Raw genomic sequence first — 11524 nt, 5'->3', positions numbered from 1 at the left:
TGGCTGTCACTAGTATTGAGAAATTTCTCATGGTATTGGTTGGAACTGCAACATCAAGGTATTGAAACACTGAACTTGAAGTATCTTAATCACTAACACAAAACACCAAGTACTACCAAAACAGATGACAGGACTAGAAATCAGTTTTAATAAATTTAATTTTGATTTTAAATTTGATTTTTTGATTAGTTTTTAATTTTGATTCAGAAGACTGCTTATCTTCTCTGTGTTTTACCAGATTTTCTCTTCCCAGCCAGCAGATGTTTTGGCTTCAAGTTAAATATGTGCCTGTCTGCCTCTCCTTTCCTGCCCAGGCGGTTCATTTTCTTTTGAGCTTTCTTTGCCATGATCTTGACCTTCTTCACCATCTATTTAAAAACAAACAAACAAACATGCAGAGTAACTTCCTCAGTAACTCAGGCAACAAGCTTTACCTTTAAAAAAACCCTGGATGGTTTTATCAAGGACAACACCAACTCTAGAGTAGTATCACTGCAAGTGACATTATCCCTCCTTAGCAAAATTTTTTCCAGTACACTAATAGAGGATCATGCTATCCCTGGAATTCCTCTCTTACTAATGGTGGAACTCCATAGTTTGCATAATTTTTCCTTCAGTTTTTGCTTTTAGAGACAAAAATTAAAGTGCACTTCCTTGGTCTGTATGATTACATGTTATTTTTTGGAAGGAAGTACAGAAACATAGAGTCCAAATGCAAAGATGGTGAAGCTGCAGAGAGACCGAACACAAATTCTGGACAACCAACCAGCCTTCTGTGAAGTTTCCCAGGAGCTGGTCTAGGTACAGTCACACTGGCTGAGCTGCCATACAGGTAAATAACAAACCTTTTCATCCCGAAGGCCGGACACGTCCCGTGGTGTGCGAGAGCAGCTGCGACTGCGTGACACCGACTTGGGGGTTTCAGACTCATCCCGTTTACGCTTCCTCGTGGTACTGCGGGACCTTCTCACATAATGTGCCTGAAATTGAAAATGTAATTTAACCATGGAAGCCAGAAACAATCAGTGCATTTCTAATCAGAGTAATAGGAAAAACAGGAAGTGGATTGCTGTGATAAATTATAAAGATCTTGACAGCTGTTGGTCACTGCCTCTCTGTCCTACAGGAACACTCAAATTTCAGTGAATATTAGCTTTTTCTCCTCCATAATTACGAACTCCGGTTTTCTCTTTTTTTTAGGGGGGGGAGTAGACTCATAAGTAATTAATACAAAGATACAAATTAATGGATAGCAACACTGAAGCAATTTTGCAACAGCAAAAAAGCAATGAAGAAACTTACCCCAATTAGTGTCCTGTGTAAAGGGCAAAACCATAAAGATTTTCAGACATGAAAACCTATCATGTTATAGCTAAATATTACATTCCTTCTCACTGAGATCACTCCTGCATCAACATGGCATGGCAGCTCTGAGAACCATAAATGCTTGCTCCAGATGTGTAGTGTTGACAGTCCTTGTTTCCTAACTAACTCCTTGATTAGCTAAAGAATTAGAGGTCTCAAGATCCAGGGAGTTGTGATACTGCTGGATTTGCTGTACAAAATGAATTTTTTTTTTATTTCTGTTAAAATGAAATGCCTCCTGAAGGCCAGTCTCTGAAGTACTTTATCTGCCTTACATTTAAAGATGCCAGCTGCCCTCAAAAACTTCAATTACAGTTCATGGAATTAATGAACTATAAAAAATAGGCCTGATCTGTTGTTATACTATTTCTGACATAGTAGTCTCATCCAACAAAGCAGACTTGAAAATTAAGAAGTATGTTTAGCCAAGCCTGTTCTCAAATCCTGCACAAGTTCCAAGAAAGCAGTGCACATATATATATATGATTCTTGATAAATGTTAGTTTATTTTTTCAGCTTACCCTATGTGCTTTGCTCATGTTATTAAAAAAATTCCAGTACCAACTGCATCATCTGCAGCTCCTATGTCATCCTTAATATATCCTATCTCTCTCTTGTGCCAACTATTATAAGCATTTCAACTGTGCTCAAAGAAATTTAAGTCTCTTTTAGATAAATATTATGTTTAATTAGCAAAAACTTACATCATCTTTATTAGTCATGTCAAGTCCAAGATCAGTCATTTCTTTCTCTAGCACCTTCCGCTGGACCTGTAAAAACACAGTTAAGAAAACATGTTTCTTTCAGAAAAGAATGGTCCCACCTTATCTTTTGTCTCAATACACCACAAGTCCATTATATTAACTATATATTTTTAGCTTTATCACATCCACAAGCAGATACTTGAAGTCCTACCTTCACATTTCATTTTTAGCAACTTAATTTTCTTCACCTATAAATTCTGTTTCACAGGATTGCAATGGCCCAGCATTTCCTAAAGATCTTATAAATAGATTGCCTTTCTGGGGGAAGCTGACAAGGAGAGGTATTTTGGTCAAAAATGTTTCCTTTTCTCCTAAAAGGCACACTCTCTGGAGAAGGTAAGAGCTATTGGGGGCAACAGCAGCTAGATTCATTTTCTCAAAGTGTCTAGTTATCAGTTTATTACTTTGCAATTGTCCCAGACGGGTCAGAAGAGACTCTGCCATCAGAAAGCGTGATACCTGGCTTCCAAAAAGACACATGACCTTTTCCAGAACTGGGAGAGGCCCGTAACAAATTTTACATGATTGTGATTTTAAGTAATTATCTAATTCTTATAATTATTTTAATTTAAAGCATAAAGATAGTAATAACAATTACAATGAAACAACCCACTTAACACGAACTAAATCACACTGAAAACCTTTACTGCAATATATATGGAATTTTACAAGATGCAGTTGTGTACAGTGACACACAAGAAAAAGGGCTACTATCCCTCACTTGGTGTGGCCTCCACAGCTAAGCAGTCACCAGAACTCCCAGGACAGAAGAAAGCAAGCAGTGGGAGGGCCAAGTATGAGAAAAAGTCACCAGTTCCACTACCTGATAGTGATACATGCTTTCATGATGTTGTTACACATCTGCAGGATTTTGTTACAGAACATGTTCTACACTCACCTTTTTAGCTGTTCTAGGCATCCTTGGACCGTGAACGTCTTTTTCCTTTGACTGCAGGATTTTCAGTTTCTTCTTTTCTCGGATCTGTCTTGCCAATTGTCTGATTTCCATCATTTCTTCATCTTCACTTTCTGGTTCACTGTCATATTCTCCAGCAGCTTCTCTCAGCTCTTCCTCTTTCTCCAATTCTTCTAGTTTCTTAGATTTTGAAGAGATAAATGGGGATCAGATCCTTGACTTACAATCTTCAACATTACATTTTTGCATGGTCTTGGGCCACGACAGCCCAAGAAGGAACTACATAATCTGATAATGACCCTCTGAGCCACACCTAACTGAGCTGGTGATGGAGATCACTGTCAACCCATGGCACAGCCCTGTGTAGACTAACTCCATCACACCACATCATCACTTGGCTGAATTTGTGTGGCTACCCAAAGCTGCCCAGTGTGTGACAGCAGCTGTACCATCCTGTGAGCTGTGCTTGCTGTGCCATTTCTGGAAACAGACTCTGAAAAACCCTTCTCTTTCAATGTTCAGCATGAGTCCAGAACACCAGCAATTCAGAGGAACTCAACTGCGTAACTGCCAGGCTCCGTGGGCTGCACTCACCACTCCTTCTTAGCAACCAGCAGGAAATCCAAACAGTGCTTGTTATTAAATACAAATGTTACAAATTGAGCATTCAGTCCATTTCCTCCATAAACATAAATGTGATGGATGAATTTCATATTCTTAAAAATTAATAAAGTTTGATAGCTACATTTCTGTAGCTGTAGTCAAAGAATGAAGAGAAAACTTGTAGTGCAAACCTCGTATGTTAGAATGGAACAGGTAAGATCACCGTCATTCTGACAAGGTGAAGCAATTTTCCATTCTTCTGAAATTCTGACCATGATCATTCAAAAAATAGTATCTTTTCCCATGACAAGTGCAGACAATGTAAAAAAGAACAGGTTCTCATTGTACATTGTTCTTAATCTACAAATAGTAATTGACATTAAACAAATAAGGGATAAAGATGAAAGAAAAGCATAAGGCAAAAAATGGAAAACTCACTCTCATTATATCTGGATCTATGTAGTCAAGAATATTATGGCCTTCCCATATCTCTGGAATCTTATCATATTTCTCAGATGAATTCATTAAGTCCCAGTATTCTTAAAAATATAACAGAAGTTGATAAAGAGACAAAAATTAATTTCAAAGAACGTTCCATGACAAAAAACAACACTCAGAACACACACACAAAAGAAGTGCCCTATCCCCAAGAATCTGGCAGCACCTCTGCCATAAAAATATTTCTTATCTCCATCCTACTGCCAAAGATTATTCAGTAATGGCATGACCCGCTGCCCCAAGACATGCTAGGCAACAAATATCCAGCTGAAACACAATACATGCAGTCTCTTTCATATTGATACTTTCTTAACAAAGAGAGCATCAGAAATTAATGAAGTACTACAACACAGAATGGAGAGAAAAAATCACTGGTCTGAATCATCTGACCAGTCATTTTATGTCTGTGACATGAGTGGGAAACAACTAAGTGACATCACAAAACACATCACTAAAGATCACCAGTTCTGGAACAGAAGGATAGTGTGCAATGAAATGGTGGCACTGGCATTTAGTCGAAAGGAATCAGGTTTAGGTATTCCCCCTTAAGGCTGGAATAGCCACAGTTTACTGCTTACTACTACTAACTACTACTACTATTACTACTACTACTACTACTACCACCACCAATTCTTATGTCATACTTACTCTGCAGATCCAAAATATAATCATCTCCCATTTCAAGTTCAATATCTCTCTCCTGCAAAGACATACATGGCTTTAGGTACCATCTAATTTAGAAGCAATGGACTAATACAGCAAATTTAAAACCCAGCTGCTGATTTCCTGATTTAGAGATGCCACTTACCAATTTCCTCCTGGGAGTGTCTACTTCCATGCGTTTCTTACGTGCTACTACTCCCTCCGGTATAAAAGGCAGTCGCTCCTGGAATAAATCCACCCCAACAATAAAGGGAAAAGAAGTTCACATCAGTGTTTTTTTACACTGCTATAAATCACCAGCTGCACTGTAATGTAGTTTTGAAGAATACAAAATCCCAAGCTCCCACCAGGAAAGGCACTTAGAGATAATAAATTAGAAAACTTCATCATATGAATCTATTCACAGATTAACAATGACAGAATTCTTACCCTACTTAAGAAGTACTGGAAATACATTGAATAGTGCAAGCATGTAGCATACCTTGTTATCTCTTTTGGTTGGCATGGCCAAATGTAATCTATTCAGTACTTCATTCACTTTGTTTCCTTTCATTTTAGTATCAACACGATGGGCCAAGAGTCTGTCACAGGCCTGAAAGTGCACATAAGGTGAGGAATGAAGCGTTTTAGACACAGCAGGCATTCAACCGCAAATATCTAGCGACACATCTTACTCTCTTATTATCTTATACTTCTAACTCTCAAGAAAGCATCCAATTATTTTATATAAAAAGTATCATGGGAGGATGCATTTGCAAGTACGTGTTTTTAACAGGACTCAGAAAAAAATCATGATTTAAAAATAATTATTATGACATTATTTTCCATTTTCACCCAAGCTCACTGAGGTGCAACAAGGAAAACATTTTTAAAGTTTATCGCTATAATGCAGTTTAACTGAGATCAAGTTCATGCAAGTGAAGCAAAATGTTAGAGAAGGCACCTACCTCTGTTTTAACTTGGATTACACCTTCTTCAGTTAGAGTACTTGTCTCTATTACGGAAAATCCTTCTGCTTCAAAAGCTTCAAATATTTTCTAAAATTGAAAAATTATCCCAAATAATAACATCCTGTGCATTTCTTACTACACCAATACATTAAGACCAGAAATCTTAATCCAGTATCAATACATGCAATGTATTAATATTTTATTAGAAGGTATTTCTAAAAAGATGACAGAAAGTTTACAATTACAGTTCTATTTAGTCTCTTTCTTTTATAAACAAGTAACTACTTTATAAAAGGCACCTATAAATGACCCAAAAGGGGAAAAAAAAGAGAGAAACACAAATTCTATGTGCTTTAACCTGTAGATACAAAAGAACTAGGTCTGCAGGACCTTTTATTGCAACTGTTAGGCAACACCTCTCAGTATAGTGCTCACTGTCTCTGAACTGTCACTGAACTGGTGAGTGAGTAAGGCTATTGTCTAACTTCCAATTACAGCAGTAACTGAAAGTTCTCACAGCATCAGAGATTTCTGAAACCACTAAGAACCTGCCTTCTGTTTGGCATTTACAATATTCAGGCAAGGGTCTACATTAGACAGTACTAAAGAAAGATGGGGTCAAGACCTGCAAAAAGCTACTTTCCACTACACTACTAGAGCAGTTCAATAGAGAAATAGCATGTAAGTTTTGCCCAGTACAAATTATAACCATCTACAACTCACACACACACAGTATTTTTGGTAAACATCAGAAGATGAAGAGGTGAGAGAAGTATCCTAACCTGACTGTCTTCAGGAAGTTCTGAAATCCTCTTCACATCGCATTTGTTTGCAACGATTATAAGTGGCTGGTAAGGAAAAGCGAAATCTTAATTCAAGTTACCATGTTATAAAACACTGGGGTTTATTAATAATGTGAACCAAACACACCTTGTTAGCAAACAATGGCTTAATATTTTTGAAAAGCTCCACCTGCTCCTCTAGGCTATGCCCACACTGCTCAGACACATCCATCACGTAGAGCACAGCAGCACGCAGATGTGCCAGGGCAGTGATAGCCTGCATCTCAATGGTGTTCCTGTCCTCCAGGGGATGATCCAAAATGCCAGGGGTATCTACAACCTAAAATTAACATCATTAAGTCAGGTGTTATTGATCAGCTATTGCAGAACACGTGCTTGATTGTTCATCAATATTGTCTTTTTTAAGACAGCAATACTTTTTCCTTTCAGTCACAAATAGGACTGTGAGCTCTGCCAAACAGAATCTGAAAATGGAGAAATGGGATAAGAATGAGGTTTCAGCATAACCAACACTCCAAGTATTGCAGAGGAAGGGAAAATGCTGCCCCAACCTGGCCCAGAATTTGACAGTGATAAAAAGTGATCTGGCTTTAGTCAGTAATTCCATTTCCCATCTTCCCTCCAATCGAAAACAGACCCATACACGTACATTTTCAGAACAGGTTTTGACTGCTGCCCTCATTTGGCATGCTGTACCTTGCCAAGCAGCTGTCACACACAGCATGTCTCTTCCAGACAAAAAAATGCAACTCCCATGGCAAAAAGGCAAATCAGACTATAACCAGCTCACTCTTTCAAGAAAATGCAAAACAGTAACAGCTCTTACCTGCCAGCGTAGATACTTATAATCCATATGTCCCACAAAGAGAGATTTCGTGGTAAAGGCATACGGCTGCACTTCCACATCTGCTCTTGTAACCTTGAAACAAGATTTAGTCACACACATTTATTTAAAATTTTCTGAAGTTGCAAACAGTATATCATAATTATAACAGACTTCCTTTGCTACACAGGGAAAAAAAAAAGCTAAAAAATGGTTATTCCAGCTTCTCTGCAAGCAAATGCTTGTCAAATGCAAGCAAATGTCTGTCAGAAAATATGCTAATGGGATGCTATTTTGGAAAAGATAAGGACTTTAAAGAGTGAAATTTATCATAATTTCCCATTTATTCCTCCAGGAATTTCATTCAGCCTCTCCTCACACATTTAAACTTGCTACTGCTCACATCAGACTGCCACGATATCAAATTGTTTAGAAGTTACCTTATTTTAATTACATGGTTATCTCAGTATTATTTATGGAAAAACCACTCACATACCTTATTTATAAAGCTGGATTTCCCAACATTTGGGTAGCCACACAACAGAAGAGTTCGTGTGTTGGGATCAATGGTCGGCAAACGAGACAAATGTTGTCGCACTGAAATGTTAAAAGATTTTTTAAAATATCTGTGATAAATTAAGTTTTACTGAGATGGGGTAAAAATACATACGCTGAATTTTTTACATAAAAATTAGTAACATTTCTGATATAACATGATCATTTATGAAAGTGTGTAATAGTTTGCAGACTCCACCAAGTATCTACATACAACAAAAATAAAATTTCATAAATATTTAAGAAATGAATACCACTGTCTTATAGCTAGAATGACTCCACCAAATCAGGCAATGTAACCTGAAGGACTAATAAGTCTGAAGTAAGGAGTAATGTTTGCAAAATCTTTAGCAATTATTTTTCACATATATGTTAATGAAAAGAATGGCAAGTAAAAGCATGGCTGTGACTTTTGAACAAAGAAAAAAGTTTTATCACTGTTACTAATACCATACCATTTAAAAAATACTCAAGGAGAAAACTATTTTGTTGAAAAATAAAGTAAGTATTTGGGGATTTTAAAACTGTTTCTGTGTTTCCTGGATCTGTAACCCGTACTAAACGCATTCTTCTATATGCTATTAAGCATAATAAACTTTATATCCAATTCACATGCCTTTTTTCAGCCCAGATGCAACACCAACCTTGCTCCAAATACTCCAGGCTTTGTTTCTGTCTCTTGATGATGGTGCACATGCGTCCCAGGGCCGCCCGCTTGAGCTGCTTGCAGCGGTACAGAGAATCTCCGTACTTCATGAGCCGCACGTAGTCCTTGGCAACACTGCAGGCACAGGAAAGCAGAACTCAGCCACCAATCCACCAGGCACGTACAAAAGCAAAGAAATCAGTGCCCCTTACTTGTCAATCAGATTCTTGGCAATATTGATCTGCCCCAAAGCCAGCTTGTAGTGATCTTTGTCATACAGAACATTCATCAGATCCGCGTAAAAAGGATGAATATCCTAAAACAAAAGCACAGTATTAAATATAGTCTCGTGTTTTCTTTCTTCAAGAGGACTATTTCTTGGACATTATGTAAGTTCTACTTTTTTCTCCAGTACAGCAATACAATGACGCTAAAAGCCAGACAAGTTTTCACTACTATCTGATGTAAGAAAAATAATCTGCTTGGTCATTAAATCTATGAACCTTAATCGCTCTGAATTTCTTCTGAAGACACATCTTTGACTTACTCGTACAGTTTCCATTTGATCTTTTGCTTTCTAAAATACTTCATATTACAACTTTGAAGTCTTTTTTTCAAGTAGAAAACTTCAAGAAGCCAACAGAAATTGTCTCTAAAAGGAAAACCATATTATAGCAGAAACACAGCAATACTATTAATTCCTTTTTTTTCTCCTGAGTGCTACATCAAAATGCTACACAAGACTGGATAAAAAGGGTTTTTTAAATGCCCAAATAAATCCTCACATTTTCAAGGAAGTGGCATCTCTGGTGCAAATCTTTTAAACAAGAGTATATCAGCTAGATATGTATTTATCTGAAGAAATTTCATCATGTGATGTTGAAAAAAACCCCCAGAAGATATTTCTGTGAATTATGGAGCAACACTCACTGGATATTAAATTATGAAGAAAAACAATTTAACAGGTCGACAATGTCAGCATGAGCAGAAAACTGCCCATAAAAAAGTCCCACTGGACACATGGATCCAGTGGCAGTTGTTGGAAGTTAATACTGTGTTTCCAATGCAACCCTTTATGGGGCTGAGAACAACATTTGTGTTGTCAAAGTAACTCCTGAAGATGGAAAGCATGTGATATATTATGGTATTTCTTGCTTTCTGCATGTATTTTCTACGGAAGACTAACCCTAAGTGCAGTGTCCATATGCACACACAAAGAAGAAATAGGCAGATACAACATACTTTTAAAACCCCTCCCATTTTCTCTTCATTCAACAGCAACTACTAGCAAACATATTTGATCAGCTAAAAGCTCATAAAATCCAACCTTTAACGACCATCCACGGGCTAGACTTCTGCTCTTAGCAGGAAAATACTACTTCTGCAGTACAGGCTTTGCCCACAACTACTCACAGTAAAGTCTACTGGAAATCAGCTGAACTGTCTACAGTGAAATCGGCAAATGAGAAAACACTTACATCTAACTTCGGGAAATCTGTTAAGATCTGAGTGAGTCTGTCGTGGTAATTCTGTTGGGTATATTTGACTTTTCGCATATAAAAATGTCGAATCCGATGGATTTGATAATGTTTATGAATGACAGTTGGGGTCTTTCGCTGAGTCTTTGACAGTGTCAAATCTATGAAGTCCTGCAATCAAGGAAACATGATTAATTACACAAAACGTCACGTTCTTGTAAAGGCAACAATTTTATGTTGGTGGAGGAGCAGCTAACGAGTGAAGTGCATCCGCAGTTCGACACGTATGTTTAAGGACAAGCAGAAATAAGCAGTTTGCATATTCCATTTCAAAGAACCGCGGGCTGCCCCCGGCCCAGCCGCCTCAGCTGGTCCGAGCCCTGCGGGGAGTTCCCCTCACCGGGCTTAATTTAAAACCCCTTCCTCAGACTGGCAAAGGACTTTATTTTGAACGAAGACACTGCGATAAGGTTCATATGATGAGGTTCGGTTCAGGTTTGGGGGGATTTTTGTGGGGACCATCTCGACAGCCCCGCAGGGAGAAGCGCGGCCTCAGAATCCCGGCTCAGGATCGTCTCTGACAGGACCCCCCCGACACTGTACATGGTATGGGCCGCCGGGCCCAGCAGCGCCAGCCCAGGGCGAGTCCACGGCTCTCGCGGGAGGGGAAAGAGGCGAAGGCCGACACCACGCCGGCACCGCGGAAGGGGCAGGAGGGCAGCGCGGTCCTCGGGAACCGCCGGGCGGGAGGGACGGCCCGGTGCCGGAGGGCGCTGAGGGCCGGGGCAGGGACAGGGCCGGGGCGGACAGGGGCCGGGGGAGCGCGGCCGTACCTTGGCAGACGGAACCACCGTGATCTTCTTGAAGTTGTAGAGCGCCATGGCCACCGCCAGCGCCGCGCCACGCGCCGGAAAGGAAGCGGGACCCGGGCTCTCGCGAGAGCTCCGCGCGTCTGGCCCGGGAGGGAGGGGAAGAGAGGGGAGCGGAGGAGGGAAAGAGGGAGGGAAGGAGGGGAGGGAGAAAGAGGGAAGGGGGGCACGCAGGCAGCCTCTTGGGGTTGAGTCCGGGTGTTGCCAGAGAAACACTTGACCGCGAGCAGGATTCGAGCAAGGGCTCCTCGATGTGATGGTTCAGGGCAGACATGGCTTGTGCCCGTAGGGCCGAGAAGGCAAAATACACCGTCTCCCTGTTGACCGATGTGTAAAGGCTGATTTCCATTAGCACGAAGGAGCAGAGAATAAGGATGGGGAAAGGGACCCCAAAAGCCTTATCGGGGCCAAGGGGCCCCCGACTGGCCTCCTCCCCAGGCTGTCAGAGCTGGCAATCAGCGCTGTGGTCCAGAAGGGGCACCCACCAGGTGGGTCTGCAGGAGCAGCCCTCTGGGTTACCTGTGGGATACCTGGAAGAACATCCTGGGATTGTGCAAGAATCACAGAATAACACAATCAGTTAGGTTGGAA

General features: G+C 40.1%; 1 protein-coding gene across 1 annotated transcript; it reads right to left on the bottom strand.

Moving 5' to 3' along the window:
• Positions 1–140: 140 nt before the first annotated feature.
• GTPBP4 (GTP binding protein 4) lies at positions 141–10979 on the bottom strand. Its single transcript, XM_082281237.1, has 17 exons — positions 10898–10979; positions 10065–10235; positions 8799–8902; positions 8585–8721; positions 7882–7982; positions 7389–7481; positions 6690–6881; positions 6542–6607; positions 5757–5846; positions 5291–5401; positions 4955–5032; positions 4795–4846; positions 4087–4187; positions 3028–3225; positions 2070–2135; positions 846–980; positions 141–368 (listed from the first exon to the last, which is right to left on the bottom strand). The coding sequence occupies exons 1-17, from the start codon at positions 10943–10945 to the stop codon at positions 216–218; spliced, it is 1896 nt and encodes a 631-aa protein (XP_082137363.1). The 5' UTR covers positions 10946–10979; the 3' UTR covers positions 141–215.
• Positions 10980–11524: the final 545 nt, after the last annotated feature.

The sequence above is a fragment of the Coloeus monedula genome (assembly GCF_965178545.1).
Source record: "Coloeus monedula genome assembly, chromosome: 1".
Taxonomy (NCBI): domain Eukaryota; kingdom Metazoa; phylum Chordata; class Aves; order Passeriformes; family Corvidae; genus Coloeus; species Coloeus monedula.
The sequence above is the reverse complement of the archived record's forward strand: the minus strand, read 5'-3'. Positions and strand labels throughout refer to the sequence as shown.

What these genes read in the sequence shown, in the direction of transcription:
- GTPBP4 (XM_082281237.1), bottom strand. Translation starts at nt 10,945, where the DNA reads ATGGCGCTCTACAACTTCAAGAAGATCACGGTGGTTCCGTCTGCCAAG. An exon ending in CGGTGGTTCCGTCTGCCAAG is followed by an intron (nt 10,236 to 10,897) that starts GTACGGCCGCGC and finishes CCTTGATTGCAG; the next exon opens with GACTTCATAGATTTGACACT. An exon ending in ACATGACTAATAAAGATGAT is followed by an intron (nt 981 to 2,069) that starts GTAAGTTTTTGC and finishes TTTCAATTTCAG; the next exon opens with GCACATTATGTGAGAAGGTC.